We start from the raw sequence: 24,680 nt of genomic DNA, 5'->3' as shown, positions 1-24,680 counted from the left end.
AGAGCATCCCTGCTCAAGCCCAGTGGTAGAAAAGCTGTGTCCTGGACCATGAAGGAAAATCCAGGGCTAGCGTGGATCGTGGGAGCATTGCTGCCTCAGCTGATAGCTTGGCCTGGCTGCCATCTCTGGCTGCTCTCCTGAGGCCATGCTGGAGAATGGCATCAGAATGGGGGGAGGGCTGAAGCCAGCTCTGCATGACTGCTGCAACCTGCCAGAGGCTCGTTTGGCTTCCAGAGGTTGTGAGCTCCCCCATGTTAAAAGGACCAGCTCCTTCCACATCACTGAACAGGGGTCTAAGACTGCTTCTTCAGCCAGTGTCAGGTTGAGGTTTTGTTGGTGCCAACCATGGCATGCTTTCTTCTGCCTCACTGCAGGAAACTAACAACATCTTCTACTACTTTGTCTTCACATCATTGTAGCAGATGATTCTCCAGGTGAAGAGAAGGCAATTGTATATCAGGGACATCTTAGGGAGCCTTGCAAAACCTAAGGAGGTCTTCATCAGGAAGTCAGGCAAGTGTGGTAGGCAACCAATGTGGATGAGCAGGAAGAGGCAAATGAAACATGCTGAAAGGAGAAGGGAGGAAACAGGCTCCTGTGAAGGAAGAGACATTGCTTGAGTGTGCATGGATGGAGTTGGCTGAACCAGAGCTCAGCTGGAGTTGGACTTGGAGAAGCACATGAAGGATGGAAGAACGGCTTGTCTATCAAGAAGGGTTTCAGCAGCAGCAGGCAGACTTTGGAAGAATGCTGAGAGCAGCTCTGCTGCTGCCCCCAGCACCTTCCTGAGTCTGGCAGGGCAGAGAAACACTGGGTCCAATGAAGTCCTGCATGGGACACAGGACAGCTTTCTGCTCCACCCTGCAGTGCTTGTAGCTTTTATCTAGTCCAGGGTGGCAGCAGAGTGATGTGCTCTCTCCAAGGAGCCCACCATGTCTTTGCCTCTTGCCTTTGCTTTGGGGCAGCAGCTTTGTCATTTTGACATGACACTTGGGTCATTCCTGCTGTGGAGAAGCAATGCCTGCAGTGGGCACCAGCACCCATCCCCATCATAGAATCCCAGACTGCAAAGGACCTTAAAGCTCATCCAGTTCCAGCCCCCTGCCGTGGACAGGGACACCTTGAATTAGACCAGGTTGCTCAAAGCCCTATCCAACCTGGCCTTGAACACTGCCAGGGATGGTCTCCCATTGCAGATGCCTGGTGGGAGATGGTGGGGCTGTGCTGGAAAGGGTAGAGCTGCTCTTTTTCACACCCTTCTCACACTTCAGGTAGACCCACCTCAGGGGACTGCAGGACAGAGGACCTGGAACTGTTGAAGGCCAGCACCATGGGGAGATGCTAGTCTCCTGGCTGGGAGGCAGCACAGGGGTGTCCTGCTCCCCCGGGTGAAGCTGCACTGAGAAGGGCTGGGCAGCAATGCTGGTGGCTGTGGGCACCGTCGCTTTCACTTTGCTTCTTTGCTCAGGCGGCAAATCTCATCTGACGGGGCAGGAAGAGGCACTGAGTGAGCGTTGGGAGGGGGAGGAGGCACCTCCGTGCTTCCTCCCAGCCGGCGCCTTCCCCACAGCGCCCAGGGATGCTGCTGGGAGCCCCGCAGCATCACCCACACCCTGACCCAGCCATGGCCGCATCCCACAGAGCTATCCCCACCGAGATCCAAGGTAAATCATTGCTGTTGCCAGGGCATCATGAATGTGGGCAGTGTGGTATGGGGCCTCCTCAGCCTGGGTTTGCTGTGCTGGGGGTGGCAGAAATTCTTTCCGGTTCCTCATCATCATCAGCTGTGGTTCAGGGGGGTCCAAGCAGGGTATGGGGCACAGGGGCTGCTGTTGTCCTCAAGAGCTCATGTTGAGGATGATGCTTGGGCCAGAAGCATCCCTAGATAAGCATCTCTGGCTCCTCAAGGACTGAGCTGAAGCTGTTGCGTTTGTGGGTGCAGCTCCCTGGGGAGGCACAGCCTCAGCTCCCCAGCAGCACAGGAGAGGTGTAAAGTACCCCTGCTCCTGGCGTTCTCTCCTTTGATTGAAAAAGCAAAAGCTCTTGGGGCCCTGCAGCCTCATCAGCTCCAACAAGGGGTAGGAAGGAGCCAGGTTGCTGCATCCCCATGATCCAGCTCCACCATGGTGTGTTCATGGGATGTGTGGCTCAAGCCACTGAACACGGGGGCTCAGTGTCGTGAAAACCTGTTGCTTTGGATGGTGATGGGCAGTTATGGTTCTGGTCCCATTTCTCAGCTGGGAATGAGAAGAGGTAGCAAGCAATACTCACACTGGTCCACAGTGAGTGGTTTGTAGACGTGGAGAGGTTGGTACCATGACCACCTGTGCAGGTCACATCTCCAAAAACTAGAGGTGCAGAATAAATCTCTGGGTGCACTGTGGGGTGGAAGCAATTGGGTGCAGAGTTGCTCCCCAGTGGTATATTTGGGAAGGAAGGAAGAGAAACCAGGATCCTCCTGTTGCTCAGCACCAGCTCCCAGTAAGCAAGGCACCACGTGAGTGTAAACCAGTGGCCTTGTGGTTGGTGGTGGCTGCAGAAGATGACGGGGAGGTGGATTTATCACCTGAGGGGTAAACAAGACCCAAACCCAGTGTGCAGTGTGGCTTAGCTGAGAGAGCAGCCATCAGGTGTGGATGGAGAGGGGTTGATTGAGGTGGGGGTGCAGGGGATGGTGTCCCCAGGAACAGCAGGGCTGGCTGGAGAGGAATAGGGGTGTCCCATCACTTCATGCAGACATTGATCTTCTTAGAGGGCATCACCACCTTCCTGGGAACAAAGGAGGTGCTTCTTGTGATGAGCGTCCAGCTGCAGGTGAAATCCAAGTACGATGACTGCATCTTGGTATGTGCAGAGTCTGGCCTGGCTCCAGCTTTCCAAGTTTCCCCAGGCCAGCTCCCAGCCATTGCATGGCCGCAGCAGGGGACAGGGGTGGCTCCTGTGTCACCACTGTCTCTTGTCACACCAATGTCACACTGATATCCCCTGCCTAGGTGCTGACGCCCTGGCGAGCCTATGTGCTGCCAGTGACACTGCCAGTGAGGGTAAGTGATGAATGGCTCCCAGGAGGGCATCACTTGGGGCACCCGTGGGCACCCAGGCCTCTGGGTCTGGGAAGCCCCCTGGATGAGGATGAGGATGGGGTGAAGGGGAAGAGGGCTGGTAAAGGCTGGGGGGCATGGCCAGGCACTCCTCAGGCCATGGCGAAGGGTGGGAGCTGAGGTGCACTGTTGGATCCCCCTTATCCATCAGTGCTGGATCCAGTCCTGGTCCTCTCACCCACAGGTTCACAGCAGCTTCAGCTTCCTGGAGGTGAGGGAGATGACAGTGCAAGAGCCCAGCTTGGTGAGTGGCACCAGACACTGGGACAAATCCCTCTGGGGACCCACCACCTGCCATGGCAAACTGACCTGGAGCCCACCGCGGGGCCTGGGGCTGTCCTGTCCCCCCACTGCACATCAAGGGTCACCAGTGATGACCTGTGAGAGCTCCACAGAGTATTTATCTCTCAGACACCCCTAAAGAAATCCCCTTATGGCCTTGCCCTGGGTACCACCTCAGGGCTGGAGGTGCAGGGAAGCACCCATGGGTGCTGGGGTGAGCATGGGTGCCTGTTCCTCTCTAGCAGACAGTGCTTGGCCGTGGCACCTCAGCTCAGCAGGGAAAAGGTGACAATCGGCTGCTGGCTTACAGAGACTAAGACAAATTTAGCAGGAGGGTGTTTTAAATCACAGTAATCCTCTTAGGAGGAGGCGTGAGCAGAGGACAGAAGTAGCATGTGGGAACTGTGGAGGAGAGGAATGGGATGCCCTGGCTTGGATGTGTCAGCCAAAACAGGGCCATAGTCCTCCTTAACCTCTTGTCTGTCATCTGCTCATTAAAGCAAGCATCCATGGCCCCAGCCTCCAAACAGGGTTTCTGCTGCACAGCTGAGCTCCAGGGGAGAAATAAAGGGGAGCTGGGTAGAGAGTGAGGGGTGCTGCGAGTGAGAGCTCAGGGTGGATGGGGTGAGGCGGTTGTCTGGGCTATGGAGAGCCCAGGCGTTGTTACCCTGCAGGCAGAGCCCAGGGCAGCGGTGGCAGCTCCATCCTCCAGTCATGCCAGCAGATAACTCATCCCGCTCCCACACCTCAATCAGCCTGTAATTAAATCAGGGAGCGTGTTGCCATGGGATTTTTTTCCTGGTAGGAACTAAAAAAGTCTCAAAACCCAATTAGACAAATTCAGGGAGGAAACCTCTGTCCTCCAGCTGAGGCAGCATCAGGGCTTCTCACCCTGCTGTCTTGGGCTGCTGCTGCATTAGCTTAGCTTGAATTTGGGGGGAGGTTTTTGCCCTATTGCAGCACTTTTTGATCTCTTTGATGTATTTTATCTTAAATTCTTGGTGCTCGCAGCCTCCCATGTGCTCAGGTGGGGTTTATAAGCAGCCCCTGGGTATTTGCAGCAAGGAGCTGTTGGCTGTCACCGCTGTGTCTGGGGGCTTGAGGACACTGCTGCCAGCTCACTTGGGCATCTCCTACCCTTTGCACCCTGCAGGTTGTCATAGAAACAGATACAGCATCTCATGCCTTCCAGTTCATGTCCTCTGATGATTTGGAGCAAGTTGTCATCCACATCACCATGTCTCTTAAGAAGGTCTTTCCAGACTCATCTCCTGGGTAAGGGTCTTCTGCTCCTCAAGGGTAGTTGTGCAGGTACCAGAGCAACCTCTTTGCTCAGAAAAGCCCCACGTAGGTTTCATAGGATCATAGATTCATAGAATGGTTTGGGTTGGAAAGGACCTAAAAATCACCCAGTTCTAACGCCCTACCATGGGCAGGGACACCTTACTCTTGATCAAGTCAGCAAGCCCCATCCAACCTGGCCTTGAACACTGCCAGGGATGGAGCATTCACCACTTCACTGGGCAACCTGTGCCAGTGCCTCAGCACCCTCACAGGGAAGAATTTCTGCCTTATATCTAACCTGAACTTCCCCTGTTTCAGTTTAAGCCCATCACCCCTTGTCCTATCCCTCCAGTCCCTGACGAAGAGTCCCTCCCCAGCATCCCTATAGGCCCCCTCCAGAAACTGGAAGGCTGCTATGAGGTCTCCAAGCAGCTTCTCTTCTCCAGGCTGAACAGACCGAACTTTCTCAGCCTGTTGATGGGTTCACACTAGCCCCTTTTAATAGGAGAAACCCTCCTTGGTGAAGGCCAGACCCTGCTCCCTGATCACATCTGGAAGGATGTTTCTGGCTACCCTACACACAAGGGCTGTAGCTAAGCATAAAGAGATGGGGATGCTCTTCTCCCAGCCCACCATCATACACCCCTCTGGTCCTTCCCCAGGACACTGCTCAAGAGCTCCCCACCCAATCTGTATGAGAGAATCCGGCGGATCACGGACTCACTGGAGGAGATGCTGCAGAGCAGCCCTGCACCCTGTGGTGAGCCCCCCGCACCTCCCCATGTTGTAACACACTGGTGACCATCACAACTCAGTGTCCATCAGCATGAGCTCTGCTGGCAAGGCATCCATGGTGGCTTAGGTTAGAAGGAGCCCTGCTAGTGGGGTCTGGTCCCCACCACCCCATCGTATGTGGCAGGAGCAGGATTGAGAGGATGGCTCCAGAGAGGAGCAAGACGGCTGTGAGGTAAGGTTGCTTGGTGCTCATCCGTGAGGACATGCAGCTGTTGATGCTTCACCTGTCTTATACAGCATGGCTGCAGAGCCAGCGGCTTTTCCTGGAGCTTGGTATGGAGTAAGATGCCTCCATTGTCATCATAGCAATGCATCTTGCCTGGTATATACATGGATCAAGCAAAGCAAGATACAGCCCCCTGGGTTGTGGAATCACTTTTGGGCTGGCAGTAGACCACACAGGACACTCTGGTCTCTTTGAGGAGGGAAGGGAGAGCTCCCACCATTGCTCTTCTTCATGCTCCTCCCAAGGGTCTCCTCCATGCTCCCACAGGAAGGTCTGCCACCAAACTGCCTTCTCTCTGCAGGGGGGTTCTCGGAGACCTACGCTGCTCTGTGTGATTACAATGGCTTTGCTTTCCGCGAAGAGATCCAGTGGGTAAGCTCTTCTGTCCCATGGAGAAGAGCTGCTGGCCGTGTGTCACTTGGTGGGCAGTGAAGCAGGATGCTCATGGGTGCCTCCATTCAGCAGCCTCATACAGTTTTGCCTGGCTTGAGCTATCTCTGATCCTCAGTGGGGTGGAATCAAAGTGCAAGTGGGAATGAGATGCTTTGGGCCAAGTTGTTTCCCAGACTGTCACTTAAGGAGAGCCCCTGGAAATCTGTGGCCTTGCTGGGTGTCCCTAGCAGAGGAGAACCCCTCTGGGACCATGCCATGGCAGGTCCTTCTCTTCCTCTGGGACATGACTCCAGCCCACTTCTCCCCACAACCCATTCCCACCAGCTTGAGGGTGCTTTGCCTTCTGCTGTCCAGTCCCTGCAGAGTGGTCCAGCACCCACCAAGCCATGCCACCAGCCTGGGACACAGGCTTTGCCAGCAACAGCATCAAGGTGGGGTTAGGCTCAGGCTTTAGACAACGGGCTCCCAGGGGAGGATCCCCAATGGCTCAGATCTCTCCAGTGACACTAGCCACATAAGCCCTCCCCAGAGCCATGTGCTGAGCCTGATCCATGTGTCCATCCATCTGAGCAGGATGTGGACAACATCTACCACAGCCAGGACTGCCGGGAGTTCAACCTGCTGGACTTCAGCCACCTGGAGAGCCGGTGAGTACCCTTCCATGCTGCCCATGGAGCCTGTGCCATGCCAGCACTTGTCCTCATCCTCCCTCCCACAACAGGGGTGCCCAACACACTCCTCTGCTCATGATAGAAGCTTTGTTCACTTTGGACTCTCCACGCCCACCCCATCTGCAGGCTGATGCTCCCCCACATCAAACATGGTGAGCCCCATCCCATGGGGCTATGGTCCCAGGAGGCTGGGCAGCATCACTGTTCATTTTTAACATTTAAATAAGCCCATGAGCTGCTTGTGGAGGTGAAACCAAAACGTCACGGCAGCTTCTCACCACTCATGGCTGTCAGGGGTTTCCATATGCAAAGCAGTCAGTGCTGCTCACCCCCAGCACCCCAGACATCTGTTACAATCTTATGATAATACAGCTTTATAATTATAACAAAATAGATAACAGATGATCTTATAGCAGAGCCATGAGCTCAGGTGGTGCCCAGTGTTGTCCCCATGGAGCTTTCAGCCACATCTCCATCCCAAGAAAGATGGTGCAAGGACTCAGCTCTGTGAGAAGGCAACTGCTGGGCTGGAGTCGAAGTTCTGGGCTGATTATTTTAGGAAACAGGATCTGTGTTCAGCTAGCCAAAAGGAGATGGGTTTAGAGGTTTCTTTGGGCCAGGAAGTCAAAAAGAAACTTGTTTCCACCCAAGCAAGACCTGTATTGTTCTTTACACACTACTAAAAAGGCCAGAGGCATAAAAATAGTTTGGTTCATTTTATTCTCCCTGAGGAAATAATTTGGGGAAGCTGAGCTATGTTTGTGGGTTGCTTTAACCACATGGGTCCCCAGTCCTGCCGTGTTGAACACTGTGTTTGGGCATCCTGAGACTGGGTATCTTGGGGCACCCATTTGGGACCAGGCTTATCCCAGCCTGGCCCTGACTCCCTTGTCCTTGTCACCCTGCAGAGACGTGGCTCTGAGTGTGGCTGCTTTGTCCTTCAACCTGTGGTTCACCAAGCTCTCCTGCAAGGACTTCAGGCTGGTGAGTGCCAACGCTGTGGCTCTGGGCATGCTGGAGGTGTCCAGGTTTCCACAAGGGTTCCCTTGTCCCTGCCAGAACCAGGAGATCTCGGAGCAGCTGCTCTACATGCTCAGCAAATCTGTGACGCTGGAGGAGCTGGTGCTGGAAAATAGCGGATTGAAAGCGTAAGCAAAGGCATCACAGGGTGGATGAGAAGGGTCTTGGCAGCCTGGTGGTGGTCCCCTCATACGCATGGAGCAGAGAGGTCCATGGACCTCTGTGCTAGGGGTGGTGTTGGTACCTATCGCTCCAAAACATGGAGCTCACTGGGAGCAGAGACCCTGGAGGCCAGCAAACATCACCCACCCTTGGAGATGCTCTGCTTTCTCCTGCTGGCTCCTCAGATGGAGATGGTTCTGCCATGGGGGCAGGAGCTGATGGCAAGTCACCAGAAGGATATGGGGTTCTTGGCCATGTGTCCTGGAGGTGGCTGTACATTGATCAGATGGGTGACCCTTCTCCCCACAGGGACTTTGCACAGAGGATGGCCCAGGCACTCAGCAACCATCCCAACTCTGTCCTGCACACAATTAACCTTGATGGCAACCAGCTGGAAGACAGAGGTACCCAACTTAGAGTCACAGAATCAGCCAGGCTGGAAAAGACCTTCAGATCATCAAGCCCAGCCGTTCCCCAGCACTGCCGAGGCCACCACTGAACCATGTCACTAAGGGCCTCATCTACACAGTTTGGGAACACTGCCAGGGCTGGTGACTCCACCACTGCCCTGGGCAGCCTGTTCCAATGCCTGAACAACCCTTGGGGGAGAAATTGTTCCTGTCTCCAGCCTAAACCTTGCCATGAAAACTGGTGCTCAAGTTTGGATCCCAGCAGCAGTTTCCCCCTGCCCTGGGGCTGTAGCTTGGGATGGGACGCACACCCACCTCGGGGCTCTCTGGTTTTTCATAGGTATAGCTGCCTTCAGCCGGCACGTGGAGAAGAGTCCCAAGGGTCTGCAGAGCCTCAGCTTGGCCAGGACGATGCTCACTGCCAAAGGTAGCACCCAGCATCCCGCTCACTGCCTATGTGCTGGTGGAAGGCTGGGCACAGCAGCAGTTGGGGTGAAGCTGGCACCAAACGGGTGGTTGAAGGGGCTGCAGGAGCACACTGGAAAGGGCATCTTCAGGGATGCAATGTCCTGCTGTAGGAAAGTGCCTGTTCCTTTGCTCCACGGCTCTCCCCGTTGCAGAGCACTCGTGGGCATCCATCTCTCCTCCTCTCCTCGAGCAGGGATGAACATGTTATGCAAGGCCCTTGCAGATAATAAAGCCATCGGATCCTCCCTCTGGCACTTGGACCTCTCTGGAAACCCTGGCTCCCTGGCTGCGGATGACACCAGTGTGAGTACTGCGATGGGGTGACACTGTCAGGGCTGTGTCCCCAGCATACTTTGGGTGCCTTCAGTCTACTGGGTCTGCATCCTGCCTTGCAGCACCCAAGGGATAGGGAACTCACATTTGCATCACCTCCTTGCCTACCCTGGAGTAACAGGGGTTGGACTGGGGACATCCTGCTGCATCTCCTTGTGGGAGAGTGAGAGATGGAGCAAGGATGTGAGCAGTGTGGGGCTGGGTCCACCTGTGCCAGATACATCCCTGTGCTCTGCAGGAGAGAGAGGGCAGGCTGGAGATGGGGTTTATGGGCTGCAGGGTGCTGGAGGGTGGTTCAGGGTCCTGGGCAAAGCCACTGAGCCCTCTCTACCCACAGAAACTGCAGAACCTCCTTCACCAGTGCCACTCGCTGTCCCATCTCAGCCTGGCCAGCACGGACTGCCCCTTGGATACTGTGAGTACCTATGGAGAGGGCCCTAAGCAGTGATCCATCCCTGAATCCATGGTGTGCTGCTGGAGGTTAGGCCACCTTGTCCTGTTTGGCACAGGGCTGGTGGATACAGCATTTGTTGGGGGCAGCCCAATGATCTCCCACTTTGTGTCAACTGCCACGGGCAGGTTGGGGGTCTTGGGGCTCAGCAGGAGAAAGAGGAGAGCCCCAGCATAGGGCAGATCCCTTTAGCATCCCTGATAGCTCACCCCACACCATTCCTGGGTTGTGTGAGGGACTGGACCCTCCTCAACACAGCTCGCATCCCTGCCCTGGCAGCTCTTTGGAGCCCTGGTCCACGGATGCCACACCAGCCTCACCCATCTGGATCTCTCCAAAAACGTGTATTCTCACAAGTAAGGCCCTGGGATGGCAGGGAGGGGACTGTGGTACCTAGGTGGGTGTCAGATGGCAGATGATGCCCTGCTGTGCCCATCATTTTCAGGAGGGTGAAAACCACCTCATCTGGAATCAAGGAGTTTTTCAGCCAGGCCTGCGCACTCAGGCACGTCTCCCTGGCAGGCACCAAGCTGCCAGCAGATGCTGTAAGGTGAGAGGGGACCATGGGTCCATCCAGGGGAATGGATTCGGGGTGAGCATGGGCTTGCAGAGGGAGCACACTCAGGGCTTTGCATGTTAAGAGGGCTGGTGAGGTGGATGGATGGGGCAGTGAGAGGGAGAGCTCTGGGAACAATGCTTCAGGGGAGGTTTAGACTGGATGTTAGGAACAGTTTCTCCCCGAAAGGGTGGTCAGGCATTGGAAGAGGCTGCCCCGGGCAGTGGTGGAGTCACTGTCTCTGGAAGTGTTCCCAAACCATGTAGACGAGGCCCTCAGTGACATAGTTTAGTGGTGGCCTTGGCAGTGCTGGGGAGCAGCTGGATTTGATGATCTTGAAGGTCTTTTCCAACCTGGTTGATTCTATGACTCTATGATGTCTTCTCCAGCACCCGCTCCCACCTCCAGTGCTGATGCCTCCATTGCTTGCACTGATGGGTGGCTTTGGTGGCTTTTCCAGGGCACTGCTGCAAGGGCTGGCGGACAACAGCCACATCAGTGACCTGCGCCTGGATCTCAGCAATTGTGAGGTGAGGGCAGGCACCCATAGCCTAGCTGGGGGGGCCCTATTGTGGCTCTCAAGGAGGTGGCTACCTGTGCGGGAAGCTCCATGCCCCTGTCTGCTGTAGGGCTGGGGTGACCTTCCCGAAGGCAGGATCTCATTTGCAGGGCTTCCACCTCCCCTTGTACTGATGTCTTACTGTTTCTCCCAAGCTGAGGTCAGCAGGGGCACAAGTCATCCAGGATCTCATCCCAGTCACCAGCTCCATCGGTGACCTGGACTTGTCTGACAATGGTAGGTTGCTTCATCCCCACGTGCAGGAAGATCCCCTCCATCTGTTGGTCCAGCCGCCATGGACCAGCTCAGCCCCGGGGGCACCTTATGAGCTTGTAGAAGTCCCCAGGGAGACGGGTAGGGTCTGCTGCAGTTGCTGCCTCTTCACAGCACTGGCTAAAGCGGCATTCAACTGCACTTACCACCAGTGAACATCCTTCCACAGCAGAAGCTGCAGCATTACAGGCTGTGTCTCATGGGGGTCAAGGCACCCAGTGGCCAGCTATGGGTTCGTGCCTGAGAAATTACCACCTTATCAGGCTTATGGCTTTTTACTCCCAAAACCAGCCTTCCCCAAGGCAGGCAGTCCTTGCATGTGCACTTCTTCCTCTGCTGATGTCCTTCCCAGCATGCCAGGCCTCTTCCACCACTTTATAGAGCTGCATCCCATGTGGGGAGTGGTGGTGGTGGCCCTGGTTTAGTGGAAGGTGTCCATATCTGTGGCAGGGGCTTGGAACTGGATGAGCTTTAAGGTCTCTTCCAGCACAAACCAGTCTGGGATTCTGTGAAGCTCTTCCCACTACTCTGCAGGAGTTTGCAGCCTCTGCTGACAACCTTGTCCTATCATAGCCTCCAAAACCATGGATGAGCAATCCTAATCACAAATATTACCTCCGCCAGCTCCTAATCTGAAAGGCCCCACCCAAACCTTAAAGCAGACCATGGAGCTCAACAGCCAGATTGCTCTAGGAACACTAAGGTTTGGAGTCCTTCAAAAACCTGTTCATGCCACCAGTGCTCCAAAAGCTCGCTCTTGTACCCACAGTCTCCATCCAATCCTTGCCAAAATACGCTTCTATTTGTTGCCTTCCCAGCAGATAAACTCTTCATAGGAGGGACAGTCCCATATGTGCGTCTTGATGGCTCTGTGGGTCTCCTACAAGGGTTCACCTTGGTGCCACCTCTGTGAACTGCTTGGAACATCCTGGTGAGTTTCTCCCATGTCTCACAGGCTTTGACCCCGACATGGTGACGCTGGTGCTCTCCATCGGCAGAAGCAAGTCCATTAGGCATGTGTCTCTGGGGAAAAACTTCAACATCAAATCCAAGTAAGCACAAAGCTGCAGCACAAGAGCCAGGAGCCATCCCGGCACCCTGCACCCACCTCGACTCTCTCTGCCCATGGGCTGGCTGGGAATGCCAGGGATCACGGTCCTGCCTGCTCCAAACCAGTGGGGAGCCTGGGACCACGGGGGCTCCATCTCCTGCTCCTGGCACAGTCCTCATGGGACGACAGGGACAGGTCACAGCCTTGGAGCAAGGGGAGGAGGGAGGACGGAGCTCTGCCTGCTTCCCTGTGGCTGGGGGTATGGGGGCATGTGTAACCTCACCTTGCCTCTCCCACAGGGAAGGGCTGTTGGATGTCCTGCACCGCATTGTCCAGCTCACCCAGGAGGACGACTGCGTAAGTCCAGTTTCTCCTCAATCCCCCCATCCTGCATCCTCTGTGCCTGGGTGCTTCTCCGGATCCCTCCCAGCACAGACTGAGAGCAAATCTACCTCCCTCCTGCTGCCATTCAAATCCTTCCCCTCTTATTCTCCTGGGTCTGAAGCAGATGCTCAGACAGAGAAGCGAGAGCTGTTCCTGTTCATCTGGGAAAGCGGGAACCTGTGTCTGGCTGAAGGAGCAGTGGAGATGCTTGGTGTAACCTGGCTGCAGCCCGGCTTCCAAAATAACCTCTTTGCTCCTTGCTGCCTGCCAGGAATCTGAGCTAAATCCAGGGGGTTTCCTCAGCACCCATCACTATCCTCTTTCTTGGGGTTCAGTGTGACTTGGGCTCTCCAAATCCAGCTTCAGTTGCCTGCAGCAGCTGCCAGACAGGGATGGTGGCTGTGTCTGCAAGGGAGACATGTCCTGACATGCCCTGGCCACCTCTACCCCTCCTTGTCCCCTTTCTAGCCCCTCCAGTCCCTTTCGGTGGCCGAATCACGCCTCAAGCTCGGAACCAATGTCCTGCTGAGCGCCCTGGGCAGTAACACCAGCCTCACAGCTCTGGACATCAGTGGCAACGCCATGGGGGACACAGGGGCTAAGATGCTAGCCAAGGCTCTGCAGATCAACACGAAGCTCAGGTAGTTTTACAGCCCCTTCCAAAGTCCAAGTTTAGGTTTTGCGTATCGAGATTCAGATTTTTACCCCATTTTTAGGCTTTGTGGTGCCTGGAGTCAGCCTTGGGCTCACTATTCCTGGCTTATCCATGGGTAGGCACCCTCCTCGGGGCTCTGTGGGTGCAGCCAGGGCTCACTCATGTCCTTCTCTTTGCAGGACTGTGGTCTGGGACAGGAACAACACAACTGCCCATGGGCTCCTGGAGGTGGCTCAAGCTTTGGAGAGGTAAAGAAGGAGCCGCTTGGTCCTTCTGGTTTGTACCACCATGTAAAAGAACCTATGGCACCAGGATGTCACCATCCACAGGGCCTTTTGTCCCCTCGAAGCAGCAAGTGCATCATGCAGTGTACAGGTCCCAAGAGAGTTGGTCCACAACTTGGGCCTTCCAGCCAGCAAAGCAACCTGTCACCAATTTGGTGATGATACCTTCATTACCCACCTTGAGGTCTCCCATGGCTCTGCATCCTAACCCAGCAGACAAGGCAGCCCTCAGCAAGTATGGGGGACCTGCTGCTGGTGAAGATGTGCTGCTCCCCTCCTCCCTGTGAATGAAAGATGGGTAGAGGTTGTCCACCTGCTGAATACACCATCAGATCTGGTGTTTGGCTATGGAAGTCCTCTAAAGGTGCAAAGAAAGAGGGGTGGATGGAGAGCCTGGGCAGGTGGTCACTGTTGCCCTGTTGGGGTTTGTGATGGCAAACCATCACCAAATCCATCTCCAGGGCTGGACCATGGGGCAATGTCCGGGCTGCTTTTGGGTGGAGTGTTATGTCTGTGGGGACATGTACTGTGGGGATGAGCCCCATGAGGCTGATGGAGGCTCATCATGGCCTCATGAGGGTCCCCTCCTGCAGGAACTACACCCTCAAATGCATGCCCTTGCCAATGAGCGACGTGGCACAGGCGTACCGCAGCCACCCCGAGAAGACAGAGCAGGCGGTGCACAAGGTAGGGGACATGGGCTGGGTGACATGGGGCTGGGTGCCCCAACACCTGCTGCTCATGGCCTCCTGCTTGCTGCAGCTCCAGTCCTGCCTGACAAGGAACCAGCTCCGGCACCCACTGCCTGTGCGCACTTCACGGCCTCAGCAGGGTGTCCTCACCACCTCTTCCAAACAGGTTTGCATGGGGCCATATGGCAACCCCGGTTATTAGGCAGGGATGCTCTGGAGGGCTGCAATCTGCCTGTGCCCCTACCGCCCCATCACTATATCCTCTGGGAAAGTGATGGTGAGGAAGGGAAGCGGCAGTGCTGCTCTGGGCCATGATGCAGCCTCTCTGAACTCCAGATGGTGAATGAGACCTGCCTGAGCGTGCAGAAGCATGTGGACATGCTCAGCGTGTGTGTAGGCAAGGAGGCGGAGGAGGACATCCTCTCTGCTGAGGAGGCCATCAGGAACGCCAACCTCTCTGTCAGCGTGAGTCTGCTGCAGCGGAAACACCACAGCAAACCTGGCTTCCATGTAGAATTGAAGCGGGATATCAACTAGTTAATGACATAATTAACCACCAGTCAGGGAACACCAAGATGCTCAATGCCCCAGACACACATCACCAAGTGCAAGCTGTGAATTTCTGAGTCCCCTTCAAGAGCAAGGCCCAACATGTCCTTCATTGCTTTCCCCCAGGGGCATACAGTTGCATACACCCCCTGGGATTGGGGTTTACAAGTGCAGCCCCTCTTCAGCAAGAGCCCCCCACCCCACTCATGCACCCTCCATAGGAGAGGCGGGTGCTCCAGCTTTGGCACACCCCAAAGCCCACAGATGCCCATACTCCCCACATCCCCGAGGGGACCCTCCTTGAGGCACCCTCATCCCACCCTAGAGGGGTGCAGTCCAGTGATGAGGATGCTCTATCAGCCCATGATGAAGGCCACTGCATTGGCTGGGCAGCTCCTGGTGCTGTCAGCCCTGGGATAATCCTCCTGATCCCACTTCTCTCTTCCCATCACACCTTTACCTCCTCTGCTTCTCTTCAAACCACCTCCTTTTCTTTTTTTCCCAACTCTTTTGGCACCCCACTGGGTACTTAATCCAGTGGAGATGATAGGATTTAAGAGGACAGTACTGATGGTGGAAAGGTGGTGAAAGGGGTGAGAAAGGGTCTCCCCTGATGTGGGCAGCAGCATGGCTGCATGCAGGAGCTGAAGGTCAGTGAGTAGTGGGGAGCAGCTGAGGAGCCGGCTGGGAGGACACAGGGACCACGAGGGGCCAGGATGCCCAACCCTGACCCACATAGAAGGTTGCTGGGTCTCCCCAGCAGTTGCAGACAATGTTCTTCCATAGGGCAACCGTGGATATGGGCTGCACATGGAAGGATGGAAAGCAAGGATGAAGTGGCATGGGATGATCCACACTGTCTCTCTTCCCATGGCAGATCCTGCCCCTCTTGTATGAAGCAGGAAACAGTCCATACCAGAACAGCAAGCTGCAGCACAAGCTGGAGTGTCTCACGGAGGAGGCATCACAGACCTGCGGCCGGGAAATCCAGGTGGGAACCCGCAGGGAGCTGCCAACAGCATGGGATGATCATTGTCCTCAGCCTAAGGATAAGGGACATGGCATCTCCACATGAATCCTGATAGAAAAGATACCAAAACCTCCCCTTTCCTCCCCAAACTCCAGGCGATCATGCAGGCGACGCTGGACACGGCACACAGCCTGTGCCCAGCTGTGGTGCAGAAGAGCAGAGTCAGGGACCAGCTGGTCAATGCCATGTCAGAGCGGATCTACCTCCAGGACCACCTCAACCTCAGCACTGTCCTGGACCAGATGGTCACTGATGTCTTCAGCAAGCTGAAGTGGGTGATGTGCTGTTCTTCATTCTCGCTCAGTGCCTGGCTCTCACCCATGGTGTTAGATGAGGATTTGAGGAGCTCCCTACCAACTGCTCCCTTCCTTATGCGGTGGTGTGCTGGGTCCTGCTGCTGTTTTTCCAGCTGTGGCTTTGCTTCCCACCTGGATCTAGTTCAATATTCCCTAGGGAAGTCCCATGGGGTGATGTTCCTGAAGGCACACCCCCATGGCTGGCAAAGGGAGCTCCGACCATTAATGAGGGGATGCACTTGGCATTCTTCATCCCAGCCAGTGCCTGCTCGCATTCTTGATCCCAGCAAGCAGGAGCCCAGGGCGTTATCCTGGGTGCCCCTCTGGGTGCACCTACCCAGCAAGGCTGTCAGTGGGGGGCTGGCCCTGTGACTTGCAGGGCTGGGGGGGCTGGTCCTGACACCCTTCTCCCTACTCCCAGTGAAATCAAGCTGGCTGTCACAGCCGCCGTGGCTGACTGCATTATGGATGCTGTGCTGGGAGATCTGACCACTGCCCAACACAAACTGGTGAGCTGCCAGCACCTGGGGTAATGGGAAATGGGATGTGGGATGTGGGTCTGGGTACCCCAGCATTGCCCAAACACCAGCCATTGTTATGGTCATGGATTTGCTAGCTGGGGAGCAGGACAATTCCCACTCAGGTTGGTTTTGCTCGCAGGTAATCCTCTCCCGGTGCGGTCACGGCAGCATTAAGGTCCTGAATGAAGCCACCACATGGGGGGGGGGTGCCGGGGTGAAGCTGGGCACTGGCTGCTCGTGCCTGGGTCTGGCAGCCGGCTAATCAGGCCTAAATCCGCCCACAAATCCCGGCCACAGGCAGGGAACGGAGCTGCACGAAGCACGCAGGGCAGCCTGGGATAATTGAAGCGCTTCTTAATGATTTTAGGTGGAGAGCTTCCCCAGGCAGGGGCTCAACTTCCCGGCGCTGCTGCCAGAGCTGGCTGAGGACGATGCCGTGGCACTGGCGAGGGGCAGGAATCCTCCTGACTCTGCTGCAGAGGAGGTAGGGTCTGACCCCACTGCCACCGCATGATCCCTGGCTGTAACGGCCTCTTATCCGCCTTAACGGATGATGCCAGGCTTAACGGGGCTGCAGGTACCCCAAGCATGCCCCCAGGGCAGTGCCAAGGCAATTAGTGCTGTGAAATGGCACTGCTGGCCTGCCCAGCCATGCTGCCTGCACTGATGGCAATGGGAGCCTGTCCTTGTGGTGGTCCAGGCTTTTCTGGTTGCTTTGGGAACTGGGATCCAATCTGGCACAGGGTTCTGATCAGGAAAGCAACACATCTGGCATCATCTGTGGTTTCAGTGGTGGACCAAGATCAAGGGATGCAGCCCTGGGGGTGATGGAGGGGTTGCACCCATCACTGTGGCTCTGGTGCGCCATGCCATGGGATGCCACTCACCATGGCCAGCTTGCCAGTACTGAAACCACCACCACCCCTCTTTCCGTGCAGTACAAGATGGCCCTGCGGAGGAAAACCAAGCATTTCAGGAGCATCCGGCCCACGCCAAGCGTAAGAAGTAAGGTTGCTCTGCGGCTTTCCCTCTGACACAGCACAGGTTGTGCTGTGCCACTGCCACGGGGCATGACAGAGCGGGGGGCGGGTGGGGGGGGTGGTGCAGAAGAGCCCCTTGATGATGGGCAGAGCCTTCTGCGGATGAGCAAGAGCCCCCTGATGATGGGCAAGGCCCCCATGATGATGGGCAGAGCCATGATAATGCTACAAGCAGCGGGCAGTGCCTGGCAAGGGTCTGTCCCCTCTGGAGAGCCTCTCTCAGTGCCGTGGTGTGGGTCCATAGGCAAAGCTCACCTTGAACCTGCTATTGTGCTAGTCTTGGGTGTCAGCTGGCAGTGGGGTCCCTCCTCATAAGGAGGGGGTGGGAGGTTTGTCTGTGGCATCTCCCCCTGCCCATTCCGTGAGTCACCCTGAGCATGGGCTTCACTGAGCCACCCAGCACCCTGAGACCCGGCATGAGGGAGGAGATGGTGCTGCTGATGCTGCCCCATTGAGCCCTGAGTACCTGGGGGCAGGATTTAGGGGGGCACAGGTAATGCGCAGCTGATGGGCAACTTTGGCTTCTATGGGCTTTCCCTGTGTTGTGTGCTTGGCTTTGGCTGAAGCGGAGCTTGCACTGGACCCCCACACCTGCCACCCCGATGTCTCCTGATGTCCCCAAGCCCAGCAGTATCCTGCCTCCCATCCACTGGAGGGATGAGGAGCTGCCTGCAGAACAAACGGTTGTGCGTTGGTGGGTGCTGCTCCTGGGGCCAGCACTGGTGGTACTTGTAACACACAGTTGCTACTTGCTGCAGGGATTCCTGCCCGAGCATCTCCCCTCCCACATCCCCCCAGCATTCCCCCTCCTCATCCCCCCAGCATCCCATGCACACACACTTCCAGGGACCGCAGCAGGATCCATCCCTGGCTGCGCCACAAAGCCGCTGTCCCGGGAGCAGCCGCGCAAGCTCTGGTTGGGTACAGCCACGCTCCCTCCCACGGCACAGGCAGGGACACGCTGACCCTCCGCGGGTGGGTGAAGGTGATGATGCTGGCGACGATGATGATGATGATGAGGCCTGGCGAGGCTGGTTGCCAACCGGGGCCCTCTCGCCCTTGGTAGGTGTCTCGGAGCTGGAGCCAGCGGCAGGCAGGGACGTGAGCGGGCTCCGAGCTCACCGGGCGCCGCCGCCGCTCAGCCCCGCCGCGCCGGCACGCCCTGCCTCCACAAAGGATGCTGAGCCTGCGAGCGGCTCGCTCCCCTCCACGCAGCCTGCCACCGCCGCCACCAGATCCCTTATGGACCTGCCGACTGCTGCCGGATCCCTCATGGACCTGCCGACCGCTGGCGAGAAGCTGGAGCATTGCACCAAAGCCAGGCCCCGGCCCAACCGCCGGCATAAGCAGCCGCCCAGCAAGCCCAATGTAAGCAGGGGGCAAACCGTTGGTAAGGGTGGATTTTGGGGGGGTTCCCTGTATTTTGTCAGTTGGGTGGGTTATTGCAGCCGGTATTTGTGGCAAGACAGGGAAATGAGATGCGGGAAGCTGCCGCTGGTTTATTATCCTGCATTTTGGCTCCTGCCGAAACCTCCTCGGAGGAGGGGGGAGTCCAAAAGCATGGGCAGGGGGAGCTGGGAAGGGGTGAGGGAAATCCTTCATCCCCTTTCCTGCTGCCTGCCGGAAGATGCTGGCCGGTGGGAGCAGCAGGGAGGCAGCAGGGATGGAAAGCCGCAGAGTTTGGGTGCAGAGGGGCCGGTGCCTTCAGCAATGGCTTCAGATGCCACTCTCCTAATTTGCTCCCCCTCATCCAAAACCATCGTCTCTCAAGTGCCAGCAGCCACCATGGCTCCTGGTGATGCTGATGTGGGGCCCTGCAGGACACAGCAGCGTGGATATACCCCTCCCCCCCCCATCAAAGGTTGAGCACTGGGGATCCTGCCTTTGCACCCCCCTTCCCTAAGGAAAAGTAACTTTTGGGTGCAATCAGTGGAGAGTCTGGCTCCATTGGTGTCCCCAGGGCTGGATCCTGCTGGCATCACCTTGCCACTATGCCACCATGATGCAGCTGGATCCTTCCACCCATTGGAAAGCCCTGGCTTGTATGGTAACAGTATTGCTTGCCCCAGGGCTGGAGGAGAAGCAGGAGCCGTTTCTTGCTTGGGCAAGCCTTGAGCAAGGACAGGCTTTGATGGATGTGATGTGACTGGGAGAGCAGATCTCAGATGGCTGGAACAGCTCCTGAGCAGCATCAATCCAGCCGTAATGAAAAGTCGTTATGGATTGAAATGCCACTGGTGGTGGAGCACTTCCATTTCACCAACAGGGAGCCACCAGTGCAGTGCTACAAGCCAGGGTGAGGCAGGTGCGATGGTGGAAGGCTTGGCCCATGCTTTGCAATGGGGATGGAGTGGGTAGCCTTCATGCAGGTGACGGTGGCACTCGAAAGTTGGACTTGAGGATAATCACCAGCCTGAAGAATGCAGATGTGGGTCCACACAGGTCGCATGATCCTTCACCCACCAGCAGCATGTGTGTCCCTCCCTTGGAGCACAGATGGAGAAAGCATCCCTGCCAAAGGCTTCTCCCATGGGGACAGTGGGGTCAGAGACCTGGCCCGGCTCTAGGAGGGCTTCAGCAGGTTTTGCCATCATGTGTCAAGGAGGGGCAGAGGCACCTTACCTGTGTGTAGCACAGGGGTGCCTGAGCAGGTAGGGGTGCCATACATGTGTGTGGAGCCACCAGCACCCTACACGTGGCATCCAGCAGGATGCAGTGGGCTATCAGGCAGGGCAAATGGCTGTCAGGGACTTCTGATGCCCCAGGGATGTGGTAGGATGATTAGAGTTGGAATGCAGCTGATAACACCATGGTCTGGCTATCATGCTGGATCCACAGTGAGACAGAAGATGCCAGCACCCATCCTGCACGGGCACCCACTTGTCAGTGCACAGGCATGGGTGACACATGTTCATGTGTGTGGGTCTCTGACAGCTGCACTTGTTCTTAGGTGCAGCCTGTGGCCTGCGAGAACAGCGAGGACAGGAGCATCACCCGCGTGGATGAGGGGCTGGAGGACTTCTTTGGCAAGAGACTCATCACAGGGGAGCTGCCGTAAGCCCAGGGGGTGCTCAGGGCCACGCACCCATCACCAGGGCTTGGGCAAGCCCCCTGCCTTCACCTTCCCTGCAAATGGTCTCAGTGCCAAGGAGATGCTGGGGGAAACATCACACTCAGGGGCACTATCAAGGGCAAGGCTGGTGGGAGAGGGCTGGGATGGCAGCCGTGGGGTAGAGTATGTGTCCAGCACCCCATTGCCATAAGACTGAGAAAGCAATGGGGCATCACCGATAGGGTCCCATGCTGGGAACATCATCTCAGGTGGGATTTCCAGGGTCTGGATCCATCCCTTAAGGGTGGGAGGGGATGGGGGAGGGAAATGCAGCCCGGAGTTCACCTTTCCCAATGCTCCATCTCTCCCCAGCCCCATGGCTCCAGAGACCTGCCCTGGATCAGCCCCGCTGGCTCCCTCCAGCTCCCGCACCCTCAAGAAGAAAATCGGGAATTTTTTTGCCTTCAAGAAACCCAAATCCAGCCGGGGCTCGAGGTGTGAGAAGGACCCCGAGGGCGCCCCCCGGAGCAGGCGCTCGATGCTCAGTGACATTTTACGAGTGCCCAGCAAGGCAGGCGAGGCAGGGAAGCCCCTGAGCAGATCCGAGGAAGGGGAACTCGCAGCCGAGCCCCGCGCAGAGCCTGAGCACTGCCAGACACCTGGCTCTGCGCGCAGGATCCGGCCCAAGTACTCACGGGAGGGCAAATCCCAGTCGCTCATACTGCTGTCTGGGGAGGATGAGGACGCACTGGGGGTCAGGCAGGACAAGGTAAGCACCGCCACCAAGACACCGCTGCTGCTCCGCTCAGCTGGTGGGTGCTGCTCCCACCGGAGGGGGCTGGTGGTGGGGTCTGCCAGGCACCACATGGGGACACCGGAGTGGTGGCTGGGTTGCGGCCATGCCTCCATCACCCAAGGCTACGGCTGGGGCTGGAGACCTGGGTGGGTGCTGCGGTGGGTGCCGTGCCCTGGCAGGGCTGTGTGTGTCCTGCAGAAGAGGCAGCTGGAGAAGAGCGACGGGGAGCTGCCCGTCTCCTTCGAGCAGCGCATGCAGGTCATGCTGCACCGCATCGGTGTCACCAAGGGCCCGGCTGCTGAGGGCAAGAAGCAGCAGGTAGGTAGAGGACAGATCCTGCACCCAAAGGGTGGGTGGAGGCGGTGGTCCATGGGGTGGGGGTGCCCGTGCTGCTTCTGCCCGTGCCCTCTCTCCTGTCACCTAACCCTCTTCAAGGGGAGCGAAATACGGACTCCTGTGCACTGCATGTTGTGTGTCTGTCCCTCCTTCCCTGTGTGCACCCATCCCTTGCAGCCACCCCAGAGCCCAGCACCCATCATCCCTGAGGGTAGTGCCACCCTTACCCCCCCCTTACCAGGTTTCTTTCCCCTTGCAGAGCAAAGACAGCGAGATCAAGAAAGCTGGCTCTGATGGTGAGGGGCTGCATCCTCCCCCCCTCCCCCCACCATGGGTGGGCACGGGCATGTCCCCTTGTGCACCCAGCTGTGGGCCCCACCACATCTACCCCTCACTGGGTGCTGGTGGCATGGGGCAGACCCCAGCTCACTGATGCTGGCTTGTGTCTTGTGCTTGCAGGGGATATTGTGGACAGCTCTGCAGACTCACCGCCATCCCTGAAGGTCCGCACGCACTCTGTGTCCACAGGTAGGTCACTGGGAGGGGGGGGGTCTGGGAGGGTCACACCAGCCCCCAGAGCAGAGGGCTCTATCCCCTCTGCTAGCACCAAGCAGTGCTAATGGGGACTGCTGGGCATAGGCATGGGCATTTGGTCAGGGACCCACCCTTGGGACAATGCCCAGTGCTGGCGATGGTGGGTGGAAACTCAGTCCCTGGGGTGGCTGCAGACTGGTTCCCAGCACATGGGATGGTCCCATCCCCTGGGGCCTCAAATCCTGTGCTCAGTTCTGGGCTCTCAAGACAAGAGAGACATTGAGGTGCTGGAGCGGGTCCAGAGAAGGGCAGTGGAGTGGAGAAGGCTCAGGGAGACCTTATCGCTCTCTACAACTGCCTGACAGGGGGACAGAGCCAGGAGGTGGCTGGTCTCTGCTCCTAAGGAACAAGGGATAGGGCAAGAGGAAACAGCCTCAAGCTGCACCAGGGGAGGCTTAGACTGGAGATCAGGAGCAGTTTCTCCCGCAGATGATCACGCATTAGAAGAGACTGCCCCTGGCAGTGGTGGAGTCACCAGCCCTGAAGTGTTCCCAAACCGTGTAGACGAGGCCATTAGTGACATGGTTTAGTGGTGGCCCTGGCAGTGCGGGGGAGCAGTTGGACGCGGTGATGCTGAGGGTCTTTTCCAGCCTCCCTTGTTCCATGGTTCCATCCTCACCACACACCCGTGGCTCTGTCCCACCCCCCGCAGACACACCCTTCCGCAGCCCGGCTGCCACAGCGGAGCCTCAGCCAGCCTGGAGATCCCTTGGGAAGCTGCTTTCCCCCGAGCAGCAGGGCGCCAGCTCCCAGCAGCCCCGGCATTCCTTCGTCCCGGCTGATCCCAGCATGGTGCCCGAGCCAGGGCCCCGGGAGGGCTGGAGCAGCAGCCTCCCGCGGCTGGGCCGGAGTGTGCCGGTGGCATTGCCACGCAGGGTCAGCCATGGCGGGGAGCCAAGGGCCAGCAGCCCCCTGCCCACACCGCCCGACACTGAAGGTAAGGATCCATGAGCGCGTGGGGTCCTTCATCCCACTGCTGGACTGTTCCTTGGGAATGATGGCAACAGGGACCCAGCACTGGGTGTAGAGAGGTCTGCCAGTGAGGCTGGGGTGCTGCAGGCTCCCCATTCCCACTGCTTCTCAGACAACCGGTTGATGCCACGGCTGGCAGTGCCATGGGGGATCGGCCGCCGAGCTGTGTCCATTCATGAGGAGCAGCTCAGGGAGCCTGAGTGCCCAGTGGAGCTGGGAAGTAAGTGGGGGCTGGAGTGGGACTACGAGCACCCCTCACACCCCACCCACACCAGAGGAGGGAGGTGCTGGCTCGGTGGCATCCTTTTGCCTGGTGGTGCTGCCTGTCTCAGCTCATGGGTGGCCATCCCCGGTGCTGGGGTGATGGATAATGACATCATTGCACTGGGAAGATCACATGGGAGACTTGGCGTTGGGATTGGCTCCTGCAGCAGCCTGGCTGCCTGAGCTCGCAGGCAGAAAGGGGGCAGGAGTCAAGCAATTGGGCTGCGTAACCATAACGTGGGGCTGGGTTGTGTCTCTCCCAGTGGGCACCGTCCCCCTGCGCCTGCGGCGGTCACCTGTGCTCAGACGGAGAACCAAGCATGAGTCCCTCCCGGAGCCAGAGGGAGAGCCCGGAGTGTCCTTGGATGCTGCAGGTGAGATAAGATGCTCCCCTCGCTTGCAAGGTTTTGGGTATGGAGGGTTCCTCTGCACTCACACCAGCACCCTCCGTAGGGGCCGCACTGCAGGACTGGCCCCACGCTGGCTTAGAGCAGCTGCAGGCTACAGCGGGCACTGCCGACGAGCAGCCACGAACTGTTGGGAATGCACAAGATTCAGCAGCCGTAGACCAAAGACCGGGCCGGGGACAGCCAGCCCTGGGACAGTGAAGCCCCTGCATGTTACTGCGCTGTTCCCAAGAAAACCCTGCAAGGAAGCACGCTGTGCCAGGGGATTGGCAGCTGAGGCACAGGGATGCTCCGTACCAGGCCAACGACGGCATCACCCACCTTCTGCTGCAGGGATGGACATCACCCATGAGGACAGGGACACCCAGAGACCGTGCCAGAGCCCTCAGGATGCTCTGAGCACATCACCTACGCAGATGGCCTCCTCTACCGCTGCAGGGGTAGCTGGTGGGTTTAGGATGCAGCCACTTTGAGCACACATTATCAGGGCCCCTTCACTACCACAGCCCCAACCCCACCAGGTACCAGCCCCTCAAGACGCAGGTTTCCATCGGCGGGACCATGACCCACAGCATTCCAGCATGCAGCCCAGTGCCAGCCCCACAGCTCTCCCGATGGCACCAGCATTATCCCAACACCTAAGCGGCTTTCTCCTGTGTTGACCTCCGCTCTGGACCAAACGCATTCCTTACACAGATGTTTACGACAAAGCAGAAAGATGCTTCTTTCTTGGTTTTTTTTTGGTTTTTTTTTTTTGCTTTTTTTTTTTTTTT

General features: G+C 57.3%; 1 protein-coding gene across 3 annotated transcripts; it reads left to right on the top strand.

Annotated features, from left to right (window-relative positions):
* Window positions 1–1,513: 1,513 nt before the first annotated feature.
* On the top strand, window positions 1,514–24,679 carry CARMIL2 (capping protein regulator and myosin 1 linker 2). Of its 3 annotated transcripts, none has more exons than XM_065663461.1 (40): window positions 1,514–1,664; window positions 2,753–2,844; window positions 2,994–3,044; window positions 3,286–3,345; window positions 4,537–4,658; window positions 5,330–5,427; window positions 5,990–6,060; window positions 6,655–6,728; window positions 7,661–7,736; window positions 7,812–7,900; window positions 8,244–8,338; window positions 8,685–8,771; window positions 9,006–9,115; window positions 9,483–9,560; window positions 9,876–9,952; window positions 10,042–10,146; window positions 10,613–10,682; window positions 10,867–10,948; window positions 11,940–12,036; window positions 12,335–12,392; window positions 12,888–13,060; window positions 13,254–13,322; window positions 13,952–14,045; window positions 14,121–14,216; window positions 14,387–14,515; window positions 15,477–15,590; window positions 15,725–15,900; window positions 16,347–16,434; window positions 16,814–16,930; window positions 17,385–17,451; window positions 18,553–18,854; window positions 20,437–20,540; window positions 20,911–21,307; window positions 21,533–21,652; window positions 21,930–21,966; window positions 22,130–22,198; window positions 22,917–23,201; window positions 23,349–23,456; window positions 23,764–23,874; window positions 23,954–24,679. In XM_065663461.1, exons 1-40 carry the CDS (start codon window positions 1,580–1,582, stop codon window positions 24,106–24,108), a joined length of 4,488 nt encoding a protein of 1,495 aa, XP_065519533.1. In that variant the 5' UTR covers window positions 1,514–1,579; the 3' UTR covers window positions 24,109–24,679. The 3 variants fall into 3 exon arrangements, with proteins under 3 accessions (XP_065519533.1, XP_065519532.1, XP_065519534.1); XM_065663460.1 differs by having other exon boundaries at window positions 9,855–9,952; XM_065663462.1 differs by lacking the exon at window positions 23,349–23,456 and having other exon boundaries at window positions 9,855–9,952.
* Window position 24,680: the final 1 nt, after the last annotated feature.

This window comes from Lathamus discolor, chromosome Z (assembly GCF_037157495.1).
Source record: "Lathamus discolor isolate bLatDis1 chromosome Z, bLatDis1.hap1, whole genome shotgun sequence".
Taxonomy (NCBI): Eukaryota; Metazoa; Chordata; class Aves; order Psittaciformes; family Psittacidae; genus Lathamus; species Lathamus discolor.
Note: the sequence above shows the minus strand (reverse complement) of the source record. Positions and strands in the feature narration are given on the sequence as shown.